General features: G+C 42.7%; 1 protein-coding gene across 1 annotated transcript in view; it reads left to right on the top strand.

Moving 5' to 3' along the window:
• ABCC5 (ATP binding cassette subfamily C member 5) overlaps positions 1-15,913 on the top strand; it is an 86,497-nt gene that overhangs the window by 30,120 nt on the left and 40,464 nt on the right. The window contains 7 exon segments of the mRNA NM_001128100.1: positions 2,559-2,792; positions 2,943-3,116; positions 3,715-3,862; positions 5,974-6,122; positions 6,940-7,047; positions 10,433-10,789; positions 14,091-14,162. Coding sequence (NP_001121572.1) covers positions 2,559-2,792; positions 2,943-3,116; positions 3,715-3,862; positions 5,974-6,122; positions 6,940-7,047; positions 10,433-10,789; positions 14,091-14,162 — 1,242 coding nt within the window.

Below are 15,913 nucleotides of genomic sequence, written 5' to 3'. Positions count from 1 at the left end.
CTTCCCAACCTCTCCCCAGCTGCAGCTTGCTTGGTGCTGTCAGGATCTGGATTTGGGGGGAGTCTCTCTGTAGTGGAACCAGTGACAGAAGCTGTTCTTTAGAATTTTCAGGATGGCTGTATTCTGCGGTCAGAATGAGAGAGTCAAGCTGAGCAGAATCTCTCGCCAAGAGTTCAGGTAAGGTAATGTTTATTCACTGGGAATGCTTTCCACAGCCAGACAGCTATGCTGACAATCTCGAGTTTTCTCCCAGTTTATTTACATTTAAATGCTAAGTTTGTAACTTTTTAAAGCTAAATTTTGCTTGGATTTTTCATGAGAACCTTTTTTTCTTTATTCCATACAAAATGGTTTGAAATGTAATTGTTTCTTTAAAAAAAAAACAAAAACCCTCTGTGTTGGAAATTTTTTAATCTGCTGTTTCCTCTTCCCCTCCCCCACCCCTGAAAGTTTTACATAATGTAAGCCTTCGTTATTATGTCTTTTTACCTTCCCTCCGGGCTCCCCACCTCTGGGAGGTACTAATGCTATTACCCAGTGCTGAAAAATGGCACTGTAAAGGTATGGGAAGGAAGGAACCCCAAACTACAACCTGCTGTCCTTTCACGCCTTCCTCTGGAGACTGTTCCATCAGTGCCGAGGTGTGTGAGAAAATGCTTTACGGCACCGCCATCTTACTGAGTTGCTTCACGTGAGGAAAAATGGGGTCTTGACCTTGCCACTCAGTGACTCAGTTCCACATTTTGGATTGCATACTGGAAAAGAAGCCAATCTTCTTGCTAGTAAACCAACAACCCAGCTGTATGCAGTGGTGACCCAAACAGTGGATATAAACCTAAAAATCTGAGGGAGGGGAGAGGTGGAATACAATAGTTCTCGGAATCTGAAACCTCCTATTTATTTGATCAGGTTACTTAACCGACGCTTGACAGAAATCTGATTGGTGGGGATCTCTTAGGATCTAGCGGACATCTGGTATTAATTTCCTTTCAGGAAAAAATGAGAAATGCCAGTTAGCCCAGAGAGCGTCTGGGTTCTGGAATTCAGCATTAGCCGCCTCAGGACAATTGTGTCTGGCCTCCATTTTTGTCTGTCACTCAGAGCTGGCTTCCACCTACAGTACCCTGTGCTATGAGGATCCGGGGTAGTTGGGTGGATGGGTTCCTCGTTTTTTTTTTTTTTTTTTTTTATTCCTTCCTTCAGGGTGGGGGATCGCTTTGGCTTTCTTTTGTTGTGGCTTGTTTTTATTTCATTTTCGGCAAGATCAATTTTAGCTGCAAGGACTTGAAAAAAGACTCTTGAAGGATGCCGCCAGTTTTTCCTTGAGGCCTAGATTTTTGTATTCTGTCCTGAACAGAAGTCACTCGTCATACAGCCTGCTGAACCAGTAGCACCCAGTGATTTTAAGCAGAGTTACCGCTTTGGGGAGTTTTTAGTTTTGCTTTGTTTTTTAATTCTCTTTCCTTAAGCAGCAAGGTCTTATTCCTGGAGAATCTACTCCATTGCAGACTCACTGCAGCTTCAGGAGCCTTAATCGATTAAGTGCTGTCAGCTTGATGTACTACTCCGGACTCTGGAAACAGATATCGGTTCTATTCTGTATTTCCACTATGTGTAGCTAAAACGACAGTCGGAGGCCAGATGACCTGTTAGATGGCTAGCCTTGTAAAATTCGACTCTGTATGTTCCCATGTATGTTACCGCAATGCTCCTCCTGTTGTACAGTGTCTGTGAGATGCTCTTTGAAGATGGTACTTTTATTTTTTTTTCATTTTCAATAAAAGTACATTACCTCCCACTTCCTGGTATTTAATCCTGTTGCTGAATGTGCCTTGTGTGAGTGTGTGCTCCGGCGTTGCAGGACCTCAGAGCTGGAGGTGGCACTCGGTGGTTCTTGGGGGCTGGCTGCCTTCCCTCACTGCAGGTGGTGTTAGACATATGCTACCTGAGGTAACATGTTTTTGTTTTTGGGAGGGAGTGGGGAGCGGGGGAGGGCCCACGGGTGGGTTTCTGGATTTTGGATAGTCTGCTTTGTTTGCTTTCTTCTGTACTATTAAACTGCCGATGTTTATTTTCAGGAATGTTTTGCAAATGCACTTCTCACTCTTCCCCAGTCCAACTGTAGGTACACTGTTCCTTTTTATCAAATAAGCACGTTTGAAACGATCCAAAAAAAAAAAAAGGTCTTAATTTCCTTTAAAGACATGTATCAATGTGTGGAGATACTGGAATAAGGTCCAATATATATTTTTTAATGACCGGTGTTTAGAATTAATTTCAGCTCTTGGACAGGTTTATGTTACATTAGAAAGAGTAACGGTTTTGGTGGTGTCCTTAAGGAAGAAAAACTCAGTTTAGGCCTACCTCCTGCGAAACGCCCTGAATAAATATCCGCAGGCATAGAGTCAGTCGTACCTGGTCCTTTAGGGTCTTCCTCTGCATATTGTATGTGCCACTGTACGGTGGAGCTGCTTTCTCTTTCTAACTTAACATAAAACTGTGGCGTGGTGTGTGGGTGCAGTGGAGATGTTGACAGCAGCATGTGTTTCTCCCTGTAGGCCTTCGTGGTGAAACACCTCTTGGAATACACCCAGGTCACAGATTCTAACCTCAAGTACAGCTTGCTGTTGGTCCTGGGCCTCCTCCTGACAGAAGTCGTGCGCTCTTGGTCACTGGCACTGACTTGGGCATTGAATTACCGAACTGGTGTCCGCTTGCGGGGGGCCATCCTCACCATGGCGTTTAAGAAGATCCTTAAGTTAAAGAACATTAAAGAGAAGTCTGTGGGTGAGGTGAGTAAAGGGTGTTTGCTTCAGAACAGAGAGAGCTCCCTGCTTGAGCTCTTCCTTTCTGTTGGATCTCTGCTTTGTCTTTCTTCTTCCTCCTGAGGCCAGTGGCCAGCATTCTTTCAGGGTCCTCTCATTGCCCTTTGTGTCTTATAGCTCATCAACCTGTGTTCCAATGACGGGCAGAGGATGTTCGAAGCAGCCGCAGTTGGCAGCTTATTGGCTGGAGGACCCATTGTTGCCATTTTAGGCATGATTTATAACGTAATTATTCTAGGACCAACAGGCTTCCTAGGATCAGCTGTTTTTATCCTCTTTTATCCAGCAATGGTGAGTAAGCCTCCTTGCTGTATCACAGCAGCTTCTCCTTACATGAGTTAACTTCCACTAGGTTTTATATAGTAGACATTGCTGAGGTATCACATCTCTGATTGGAAATTTCCTCAGAGCAGGTACCTGGTTTGGAAAAGTCTGAAAAGAGCTATACAGTATTCAGTCCATGTTGGCAGAATTTTGTCCTGAGAGGAAGGTGTCCTGTGAATAAAGGCCCAGACTCTCACTGAGACTTAAAAAGAGAGTCTGAGAGAAGGAGGAGGCCAGCAGGTGAACTCTGCCCTTGAGAACATGGGAGTGTCTGAGTCTGTCTCAATTTGATGCTAACTGATATGGCTCTTCTGCTTCCCTTTGGTAGCACTCAATATCCACAATTACTATGAGAACAAATACTTATCTTAACTTCCTTACAAAGATATAAGAATTTAAAAATATTTTATTATAATTTAATAGACCAATTTTACTAAAGGGCAGTACAACTACAGATACTCATTTTATTTATAATAATCTTGAGCAAATTTATTTCCCAGAAAGACTAGACAGTTCTTAAGTTTGAATAAACTCTGACTTGGCATGACCTCGCTTTTCCTTTCAGATGTTTGTGTCACGAATCACTGCATATTTCAGGAGAAAATGTGTGACTACCACAGATGAACGTGTCCAGAAGATGAATGAAGTTCTCACTTATATTAAATTTATTAAAATGTATGCCTGGGTCAAAGCATTTTCTCAAATTGTTCAAAGTGAGTTTACAGATTTCATATGTGCATGTGGTAGAAGAGCTTTATGTCTTTGCTTCCTGAGCATGTTAGCTGCTAGGAATCCTAATATCATAGGATCATAATATTTTACAGATATTATTATAATATCTTGTAATCTTTATATTGAAAGGGATATTAGAGACTTGAACTCATAATCTCATTTCACACAGGAGAAAACTAAGACCAGAAAATTGTGATTTTTCCCAAGATAACTACACTAGTTATAAGCAACACATTCAGTTTCAAAGCTCCCTATCTATACTGTCATCCTGCCCATAATTTTGTAGCCTGGCCATGAAGACATCATAGAAAACAATATCAAGTGGCTCCTGAGAGCTCCACCCTTTCCTCCCTGCCACAGGTATATGTGCATCACAGGTAGTAAGTGAAGTGTGAGATCCTGGAGGAGCGGAAGAAGTGCCACACTAGGGGTCAGAACAGCTGGACTCGGCCTAGCTCAGCTGCTCAGCCACTGGGGCTTTTGGCTTGTTTTTTATTTTTATCTTCGAACAATAGACTTATGTTGAGTAACAAGGCCTATCCTGGTTATCCTATCAGTAAATTCAACGTAGACATAAACATGTCTAATATGTAAATGCCACAATGATTGGAGGAGTAATTAGAGACTGGAACATTCAAAAAGGTCTCAACAAAAGTTAGAATGATGGGCCTTAAAAAAGATGACATTTAAGAGGGGTATATTTAAAGACACTTCACAACTGAAAAAAGAAGACATATTTACATTTAAACTTAAGTATAAAAGATATGGGCTGTTAATTGACCACCTCATAGTGAGCTAAACTCAATACGTGGTGGATGCAACAGTTAATGGAGTTTTCCGTTGAATAGAAATCCAGCCTTCAGATCAAGGAAGCTGTTTTATTTTAACTGCTTGGCTTGTCGATTAAACCTTCAGGAACATTGTGTCCAGTTCATAAACTTTATTTATCAGTGGTCATCAGTAGGAGGTGGCCACTGAGAGGTGTCCAGCAGTGGTTTAGGCAGCCTTGTTAAGTAGTGAATTCATTGACAGTAGAATGGAACCAATGGATGTTAATTGGATATCTGCCAAGCATGTTGTAGGCAGCTGTGCTTTCTGCCTCTCTTATTCTATGGTTTTATAATTTTCTTTCTGAGAGTCTACTTATCCTTCAGCCCCTGAATTTGGTATCTTTACCTGTGTAAGTTTGAAAAGAGTATTCTTTCTCATTATGGACTTAGGCAAGGTATACGGTAAATGTGAAAACAATGGGTTAGATTTTTTTCAAATATGATTTAGGAGCTAGCTCTGAAGATAGTTCCCAACTTCTTGGGCAGTGGTAATACCTTTAAGGTGAGCGCAAAGCTGCTCAGAAGAATTGCTTTTATGTTTAAAACTTAAAAAAACACATATACAAAACTCGCCACTATTGTCCTACTTCCTACAACATGGTCTTTAATACTCTAGGGTTGCTCTGTTAATAAGGATCTCAGTTTTGCAAATACTTCAGAAAAATCATTCTACCTACAAAAATTGTATTTCACTCACCTTCTGTCAATCATCCTCGCTGCTTTTTGTGTGAAAGCCTCTACCCAGCACTGATGTATGGTAGGCACGGTCATAAACCTGAGTTTTTTTTTTTTTGTTTTTTTTTTTTTAACCTGAGTTCTTTTTAATTCTCCATTACCGTGGTATGGTCTTTTCTGTGATTACCTGGCCAGAAATACACAACAACCAGGCAAGCAAACGAAACTGCCAACTGCAGATACAATTACTGTGTTCATTCCTTCTAGATGGAAGATGTTTGCAAGCAAAATCAGAGTAAGGCGGATGATCATTGCACTGATAAGTAGGGACTGCTTTCTGTTAGGTTCATTCTGTGACTTGATTCCATTTCAAACCCCAGGCTTATGTACTGGTATTAGTAGTAATAATTGGTAGTCATGTTGACCTAGCTTTTGCATCACAGGTTTTAAAGAGTTGTTTTAAACCCTATGTGCCTGAAGACCTACCGAGTGTTCTTTAGTGACAGAGGACCAATGTCCCATGGTTTCTTTTGAGTTGCTTTCAAATTGGCTTGCTTTTCAGCAATTGGCTTGCTTTTTATTCTTAGAAATCCGAGAGGAGGAACGTCGGATATTGGAAAAAGCTGGGTACTTTCAGAGCATCACTGTTGGTGTGGCTCCCATTGTGATGGTGATTGCCAGTGTGGTGACTTTCTCTGTTCATATGACCCTTGGCTTTGATCTCACAGCAGCACAGGTCAGTGGATTCTCAGGGTTCGGGAAGATTTTAGAAATACCGCACATAGAGATGCTCTGGTCCTCTTGTTTCTGGATTTGGAGGTGCTACCAGTAATATTATTTTTCTTTCATGGGATTAAGCCAAGAAGTAGAAGAGTGGAGATTCAGCCCTAAATATAAATAACATATGGGTTGTTTTAAGTTAACCCAACTTTGGATTTAATTCTGAAAATTCAGACCATCCTTTGGTTCAGATTTACTGAATTTTTTTTTTTTTTAAGATTTTATTTACTTATTCATGAGAGACACACAGAGAGAGGCAGAGACACAGGCAGAGGAAGAAGTAGGCTGCCTGCAGAGAACCGGATGTGGGACTTGATCCTGGGATCCCGGGATCACGCCCTGAGCCAAAGGCGGATGCTCCACCACTGAGCCACTCAGGTGTCCCAGATTTACTAGAATTTTAACTGAAGGTCTCATAAAAGCTGTACCTTAAAAAAAAAAAAAAAAAAAGTGTATGTGGAGTGCCTGGGTGGCTCAGTCAGTTAAGCATCCGACTACTGATTTGAGCTCAGGTCATGATTCAGTGTCAAGATCAAGCCCTGCACTGAGTTCGCACTCAGTGGGGAGTCTGCTTGGGATTCTCTTTCCCTCTCTCTCTGCCTCTCCTCCCTATAAATAAATAAATCTTAAAAAAAAAAAAAGCATATGTGACTCATACCAACTTTGACATAAAGTTGCAGCCTTCCTTAAATCTGAAAGAAAATTGATGATGTTTTGTTATTTTTGTTGCAGACTCTAATCCAGTTTAGTTTCTTTTCTTTTCCTACTTTCAGGCTTTCACAGTGGTGACTGTCTTCAATTCCATGACTTTTGCTTTGAAAGTAACACCATTCTCTGTAAAATCCCTCTCGGAAGCATCAGTTGCTGTTGACAGATTTAAGGTAAGTGGCTCCCTTCCCCTCCTTCGTGGCAGGAGCCATCCTTGGCAAAACTAACTGCTGCCTTTATTCCAATGGGCCACACAAGGCTGGCCAAACTTGGTTTTTGTTCACTTTTAGCCTTCAGTCAAGTTGGTAAGAAAGGGAGCAGTGGAGGAGAGTGAATTAAGGGAGGGGGCTAGTTAACTTTTCAAGTGAATGTGAAGTTTTACCTTTTGTGGACAGCCCATCAATTCTGTGCTCCCAGGATTTGTGTTCCCCTTCAGAGGCAGGCCCTTCTTGGGCCTGACATGGGTACATGTCCTAACTTCCTGGGACTTTCAGTAATTCAAACCCTGAAGAACAGAACTGTTAGGTGACTGTCAGCTTTTCCTCACCTTGATCTGTTGTCAACCTCTACCAAAATGCTGTCATCATTTTGATTGGTCAGGATGCTAAGCCGTTTACGATACTTTCTTTTTCCTTCCCTGTAATTGCTGCTCATGATGCAGGAAATGCAGTGACCTGGGAATAGTCATACAATGAGATCATGTCGCAAGTGCAGCTAGGAAAGTATCAGGTCTTTTCTAGAGGTGGTTAGTTGATCACACTTCAACTGTGTTCTTTATGCCTTCAGAACAATACAAATAGATGATATAAGAGAGATATAGATTCTGGAGGGTGGGAGGATATTTGAAAGTGGTTAATACTTTTTAAAAAGGAGCAGCACCTGTATGGGCTAGAATTCTGTGACAATGCCCCTATAGGGAGTAGCTCCTACACTCCTGCCAAGCCTTCTTAACTAGTGAGAACAATGCAAAAGCAACGTTGGTCACTTGAAGGCTTTTGAGGCTCAGGTGTCTGAGGCATTAACATCCTCACCTTACATGTTCCAGGAGAAAACAATTGAGAATAATGGAGAATATGAAGAACGGAGAATAGCTTTCCAAGATTTGTTTATACGCTATTTATTTATAGTTAACAAGATGAATTTTGTTTGGGCAAGAAAGCCAGTCCTCAATAATGCATCCCCCAGCCCTGTGCCCTCGCTCACTCCAGCCTGGCTGCTAGAAGGCTAAGAGCCAGAGCCATATAAAAGAAATGGTCTAATTGTAATCAGAGCTTTATTTTGCTAAACCTACAATACCTAGTCATGAAAGAAAGCATATGTTTTGACCATAAGTTTGTCCCCCTGTCCTTGTTAATGAAGGGATTTGGTAATATTTTGGATGAAAGAATAAGGGTTTATAGTATAGGTTTGTTTTCCCTGTTTCTCAAGGACAGGCTTCTCTTCATTTACTAATGAGGACTTGCATTAGCAGGTGGCTTTTCACACCACTGCTCCTTCCTCTATCCAGGAAACTTCAGAGTTAATAATAGAAGCAAAATCACCCATAGCTGTATTATATGCCCCTTGAGACTTCAGTTCCATTCTGTCTTATTCTTCTTGGCAGGCTCCTCCTGCCTCTCTTCTCTCTCTTATTTTCTCTCTCTCCCCTTCCCCTTCTTTCTCCGCCTTCTATCAGGAGGATGATAACATGTAGAAAGACAGTAAGAAGCCACCTTGAGACTTTTCTGTTAAGATTGTTGTCAGTATAGGGTTGCTCATTTTTAGCAAATAAAAAGGTAGGACAGGTAGGACACCCAGTTAGTTAATAACTGCATGGGACATACTTACACTACCAAATTATTCATTGTTTCTCTAGAATCAGAATGTAACTAGATGTCCTGTATTTTATCTGCAACTTTCTGTCCTCTTTTCTGCTCAACAGATACACTCTGAGTGAATGAGGGTTGTGTTTTGATAGTCGGTATTCTATAGTAAAATTGAGGTTTATGGTTTATGGACATCTAAGATTCTGTTGTCCTGGCAGAGTCCAGTCCAGGTAGATATAAATTCAAGTGCTGTTAGGCCCTTGTATGCCTCTGCATGTCTCAAGAGGAAGTCAAGCTGCAAGGAGCCCATGGGAAGGAAATGTGGAGAAGGAGCTGTGCAAAGTAGAGCACTGGCTTGTTTTTTTCATAGTCCATTGAGGCCTGAAGGATCCCTTTAATAACTCCTTGTAGAAGACAAATGATGAGAATTCTATCAGCGTATGGTTTTACTCTGTGAAGGTGGTCAAAATATTTGGCAGGTTATTCTTAGCTCAGTCTCTCCAGAAGGCTCTGAATGAGTGAAAGCAACAGTTGTTTTGGAAAATTAAACCTAAGTTTGATGAAGAGTGAAGGTTATCGAGGGTATTTAGAACCATGACACTTCTGGGAAGATTGGAGATTAGGAATGTGGCAATCAAAGCTTGAAGTTTAGGATGTAGGAGAAAGGGCTTACTCTAGGGGAAGGAGATTATATGTTACATTTAATAACACCTTCAAACTTTAAAATAGTTGAGGGTTCTCAGTAAATAAGCAGAGTCTTGACCCTGAAAGTCACCTTTTATCTAAAGTCTAATGTTTAAAATATTTTTTATTAAAAATTTTTAAAAATCATATTGGGAATCCAACTGGGATAGCATTCTATGGAGATTTGCAGTTTAGAGAGCTGTTGGAACTGGGTTCAAGATCATGAGCACAAATAATTAGGTTTATTATGGTCAGTGCTTCAAATCTAATTTCAGAAATACTTAGCTTTTCAATCGTTCCACTTTTATTCCCTAACATAACTCAAAGGGACTCTGAGAATGAGTGGATGGAAAGTCTTGTTGTCTCCCCAAGGATGTTTCTGAGAGAGAGAGATCCTTCACTTCCTCCCAAGTCCATTCCTTTGGGTGTTTGAATCCTCACAAGTTCCAAAGCAGAACTTTGAAGACATGAGAACTTGGCAAAAAAAGAGGCACTCTGCTGGTGATAAAACCTTTGGTACTCCCTTCTAACCCAAGCAAGCTAGGTCTGGTTACCACATCTCAGCTTGCTTCTCCCCATACACACATGTCACGTTGTTGGTAAGGGATGTGTACAGACTTTGAGGTTCTGCAGGAGTGTTCTGGAAGGGAAATGGTGTGCTGAGGGCCCGTCTAGGAGAGCAACATGCCTTTTGGTTTTTCTGCTTGCATTTTACTACCTGCTTTTCAGCAAGTCATGGGTGAGAACAAAGGGCTGCATATACGGGTTAGTTAAGTGCACTTTGACCACAGTAGATTGGTAGAAAGGAAAAGGCAGATTAGGATGTGATTGGTAGCATAGAGAGTTGAGCCACTGAGAAGGCCCCTGTCCTTCCTGAGGGTGTCCCCACACCCCCATGACCTCTTGCCGGGCCCAAGACTAGGCTACACTAATGAGCTACCTTTTGCCCTTCAGCTTCCTTCCACTGTATAGCCTGATGTGTTTTGCCACGTGAGTGTGCGCCCTAGGCTTGTCCCCCTGGTCTTGATCCAGTGTCTCATCTTTGCACCTCTCTCACAACTCCTATCAGAGTTTGTTTCTGATGGAAGAGGTTCACATGATAAAGAAAAAACCAGCCAGCCCTCACATCAAGATAGAGGTGAAAAATGCCACCTTGGCATGGGACTCCTCCCACTCCAGTATCCAGAACTCACCCAAGCTGACCCCCAAAACGAAAAAAGACAAGAGGGCTGCCAGGGGCAAGAAAGAGAAGGTGAGACAGCTGCAGCGTGCTGAGCAGCAGGCAGTGCTGGCAGAACAGAAAGGCCATCTCCTCCTGGACAGTGACGAGCGGCCCAGTCCCGAGGAGGATGAGGGCAAGCACATTCACCTGGGGAACCTCCGCCTGCAGAGGACATTGTACAACATCGACCTGGAAATTGAGGAGGTAAGCCCTGTGCCTCCCCATACCCCACGTGCAACCCATCTGTCTGCAGGTATCTGAGGGCATCTCCTCCGCAAGAGCCGGTGGCTGCTTTCCTTACACCTGAGTACCTTGTGGCTGGGACTGGTTTTGAACTAAAGAGCAAATCTGGCCAGCTCCAACTCTACAAAGGAATATTTAGGCATCTAATAGGAGAACTTAATACCAACTGATCTCATGAGATGCTCATTTTACAAGCAAGGAAATGAAGCATTCAAGTAGATTTTCTAAGACTTTGCCCTGAATAGATTCTAGTTGTTACAGTTGCCTATAATTTCTAATAATTATTTCTGGTTATTATAACTCTGGGTGAGCTTCTCATTACCACTAGGCTGTGCATAGCATAGACTCTGGTCCATATAAGAACTCTCCATGCTGTTATGGACAAATCTATGTGATTATTTATATATTTTTATTGAAGCATAATTAATAGCCAATGTATTAGTGTACATTACATTACATGTGTACATTAGTACACAATGTATTAGTGTACAATGTATTGGTTCTGTAATTATTTTTAACAATTGGCAATAATGAAGGATCATTATGATGAATGATGTCACAGCCCGGGTAGCAGAGGACTAGCGTCTCTCAGAGGGGCTTCTGTGCAGAGTGACAACAACAGACTCCAGGTCAGGCCTTTGCAGATAGTCTGTGACAGGGAACCAGCTGCACCATTCAGAAGGTCCGAGATGTATATCTATTTGTTCATTGACTGTTTTTGGAATGCCAGCTTTATGTTAGGCCCCGTTGTGGGTCTGGGGCTAGAGCCGCAGAAAACCAACTAGACAAAACTCTCTGTGCTCCTGTAGCTTATGATTTAGTGGGCAAAGGCAGATAGTAAACAAGCACAATATATGGTATGTCAGATGGTGATAAGGGCTGTGAGGATGATAGAGTTCTGAGGACGATGGAGTGCTGGGACCCGCAGCAGGTGTGGTTGCAATTTAAACAGGCTGCCTGAGGGCAGCCTCATTTAAAAAGTGATATTTGAGCAAAAGCCACGAGGTGAAGGAGAGAGCCATATGGATATCTGGGAAGATCATTCTAGGCAGAAGGAACAGAAGCACAGAGGCCCTCTGCAGTGTGCCTCTTCCAGAGCAGAGTGAGCACGGGACAGAATAGCAGATGCTGGGGGCAGAGAGGCAGTTGGGGTGCCAGAGCCTCCCGTAGTGACTTTGCCTTTACTCTGAGTGGGAAGAGAAGCCATTGCAAGGTTTGGAGAAGAATAATAAGATCTGGGACGCCTAGGTGGCTCAGCGGTTGAGCATCTGCCTTCGGCTCAGGTCATGATCCTGGGGTCCTAGGATTGAGTCCCACATCGGGTTCCCCATAAGGAGCCTGCTTCTCCCTCTGCCTGTGTCTCCACCTCTCTCTGTGTCTTTCATGAATAAATAAATAAAATCTTAAAAAAAAGAATAAGATCTGACTTACATATGAAGAGAAACATTCTAGCTCCTGGCTTCAGAAGAGTATGGAGGGAAACAAGGTAGGAGAACAGTGAATCCAGGAGAAGCATATCTTGGACCAAGAGTGGTGATGAGACATGTTTACCTACATAACTGAGCTAGGGAGTGGTGGGTTTCAATGCAGCGTATATCAATATCAGCTGAGGTATGTTACATGGACCCAGAGCCAAACTGGAGAGAGAACAACAAAGCTCCCAGCTCTTGAAAGCTGTAAACAAAAGCGGGCGATGGTCCTTAGTGAGAGCACCTGAAACCACTAGTGTAGTGTTAACTTCTAACAACAGGCTTCTTATTTAATAAGAGTTTTCTTGATTATTGAGGCAGCTCTATTACATTTATAATCAGCCCTCTTAGAGGATTATTCCTTATATTCAGCTGAAATGTACTCTTCTTTTTTTTTTTTTTTTGTTTTTTTTTTTAAATGTACTCTTCTTTCTTTTGATTCTCATGCTACCCTTTAGAGCCCACATTCACATGATAGACCTTTAGCTATTTGGAGAGGGGTACCCTTACTTCTTCCAGCCCCCCCTCTTCAGGGAGGGGAAGGGAAGTTAATGTTTGCATGAGATCCTCTGGGCCCGGGGCACTTCATTGTTGTTATCTCTATTAGTCACCACCGAGTCATGAGAACAGAGTTTTCTCTCTGTAAAACCTAACTGATTTAAGTAGAGATCTATAAAACCTAACTGATTTAAGTAGAGATTGAACCCTTGACTTGGTTTCCTCATTCCTACAAGGCTGTAATCTTTCAAACTCTGGGACCGTGTCAGAAACTTCGTTTGTCCAATATTGTCCAAGACACTGTACTTTGTCTATAAAGATCACTCCTTCCCTGAAGTTGCTTTTAGCCCAGTGAGAAACCCTGTAAGTCACCAGACCATGATCACATAGTTAGCAGGTGCTCCTGGAGCTGGGGGTTCAAATCAAGACCTGTCTGCCTCCAGAATTCATACTCTTTTTCTTAAAAAAAGATTTTATTTATTTATTCATTCATGAGAGACACAGAGGCAGAGACATAGGCAGAGACAGAAGCAGGCTCCCTGAGGGGAGCCCAATGTGGGACTCGATCCCAAGATCCTGGGATCATGACCTGAGCCAAAGACAGATGCTCAACCACTGAGCCACCCAGCTGCCCTAACGAGTGGCCCTTTTGAAATTGCCTGTCCATTCTTGAAAACTTTCAACACCACCTATTAAGAACTCATTATTTTGCCTGGGGAGATTCAGTTAATTACTGAATCAGGGGGAAATCAGGCTTTCCCCTCACTTTTAATTTTTAAGTGAGATTGATGACTTCTTGGAAATCTTTTGTAGAAAAATGGAAACAGTGGTGCACAGAGTTTTTATTGAAAATAATTCATAGGCCCTAGAGAAAAAAATCCTATAAAATCAAATGCAAAGCAGTAATTTTCAAGAGCCTTGCCCCCATTTCTAAAAACAACAAAAATAAAGAATCAAAAAAACCATGGGTTGCCAAAAAAGTAAGAAAGAGGCTGGGCCTCTCTAAAAGTGATGTGGGATACCTTCCTGTGTGTGGCATATTTAAGTTCTCTAAATGGCTTACATATAACATTTAACATGTTACATGTTATACAGATATTTTCTCCTATGTATCCCCACAAAAACCCTGTGAAGTAGGTGGCTGACAGGTAAGTGACTTGCAGGGTCATCAGGAGGATAGTTCCCCTCTAGATGGACTGTCATTAATGTGTTTTTCCTCGAAGAAGTAGCAGTACCTAGAGATGAGTGGTCATTGGCCCTTTAATGACCTTCCTTTCTCTATGTGCTTTGTCCAGGGTAAACTGGTTGGAATCTGTGGCAGTGTGGGAAGTGGAAAAACCTCTCTCATTTCAGCCATTTTAGGCCAGGTAATATTTTTGTTTTGTCCTTGGCCTTTTCTGCTTCTTTCTCTGTAATCTGTTTAACAAGAGTCTTGGGAAGAATGAATTTACTTCCCGAAGGGAGTCAGGAAAGGTAGAAACAAAATGAACCCTTGGTCTGTGTTATGCCCCCTGCCCCCCCACCACATTCCCATCCCTTAGCAGCATCGCATCTGGGAGTGGGTTCAGTGGATACCTAAGGAATGATTGATACATAGCTGGAGCCATCTACTCCTCCTGCCTTCTTTTATTCAGCATGTATTTATTGAGTGCCGCATGTATGCCAGACAGCGTGTTGGGAAATGTCAGAGATGAGAGGCAGACTGCCAACACAGAACTAAACTCCCAAGAACTGACTGACCAGCATTACCAGCCTCTCTGTCAGAGAGATCACTGTCAGGATTTGATCTAGAAGCAAAGCACCACTCTGTTTTCAACCTAACCATTAAAAGAATTATGCCCTTGGGAGCTGATGGACTAGCTTGGGAGCTATGGCTTCTAGACATACAAGCATAGCACAAGGCAAAATGTGAATGGTTTGCAGAGGGGCCGGCAGAGGGCTGTCAGCATTTAGAGTGGGGCAGGTGCAAGGGTCATCCAGCTAAGACAAATGTGTGTCTTCCTATGTTTTCAAACCAAATAATAGGGAAAAGGAACAAGGTACTTCCACCTGCTTTTATTTTTTTTCTTATTTTTATTTTTTTAAATTTATGATAGGCACACAGTGAGAGAGAGAGAGAGAGAGGCAGAGACACAGGCAGAGGGAGAAGCAGGCTCCATGCACAGGGAGCCCGACATGGGACTCGATCCCGGGTCTCCAGGATCGCGCCCTGGGCCAAAGGCAGGCGCCAAACCGCTGCGCCACCCAGGGATCCCTCCACCTGCTTTTAATCTTGAATTAAACTAGCTTGGCTTAGGGGGATCCCTGGGTGGCGCAGCGGTTTGGCGCCTGCCTTTGGCCCAGGGCGCGATCCTGGAGACCCGGGATCGAATCCCACGTCGGGCTCCCGGTGCATGGAGCCTGCTTCTCCCTCTGCCTGTGTCTCTGCCTCTCTCTCTCTCTCTCTGTGACTATCATAAATAAATAAAATTAAAAAAAAAAAAAGATTTAAACTAGCTTGGCTTAGATGATCAAGATGCAGATAAACTTGAACTTATTCTTATCTGCCTGCGGATAAGGTCCAATGAATTATTTATCCATATTGAGGAAATTAAACACATGCAAGAGGGAGTTGCGGAAGATTGTTTTGTGGTGTCCTGGTTATGGAATATTTTGTCTTGTTCAGTGTCACTGTCACAGTTGGTAGAGTGTGGCTCTCCTCCAGAGCAGTGATACCCAGTGTGGTCTGAGGAAAGCTGGATTCAAATCATCTGGAGTGATAGCGCCCCCACCCCACTGCTTCATGAGACTCTTCATTGGTTGGGCTTTGGAAACAGCCAAAACCTCCTAGGTGTTCTGATAATTTCGGCGTCAGATTTAAGGGTCAATGATAAGAGACACAGGGGAAATGAACGGGGAAGTGATATTGAGTGGGTGATGGTTAGGTTGAAAATGAGTGGGGCTTTGCTTCTAGATCAAATCCTGACAGCGATCTCTCTGACAGGGAGGCTGGTAATGCTGGTTGGCCTCACTTCTTAGGAGTTTAATTCTGTGTTGGCAGTCTGCAGTGTGGGTGTTCCTGCTGCTACAGCCAGAGGAGTTGAGTTTCTGCAGTAGACCCTCCATGGGTTTCTGAGCA

Source organism: Canis lupus, chromosome 34, assembly GCF_011100685.1.
Source record: "Canis lupus familiaris isolate Mischka breed German Shepherd chromosome 34, alternate assembly UU_Cfam_GSD_1.0, whole genome shotgun sequence".
Lineage (NCBI taxonomy): Eukaryota > Metazoa > Chordata > Mammalia > Carnivora > Canidae > Canis > Canis lupus.
This window is presented reverse-complemented; position numbering and strand designations above follow the sequence as displayed.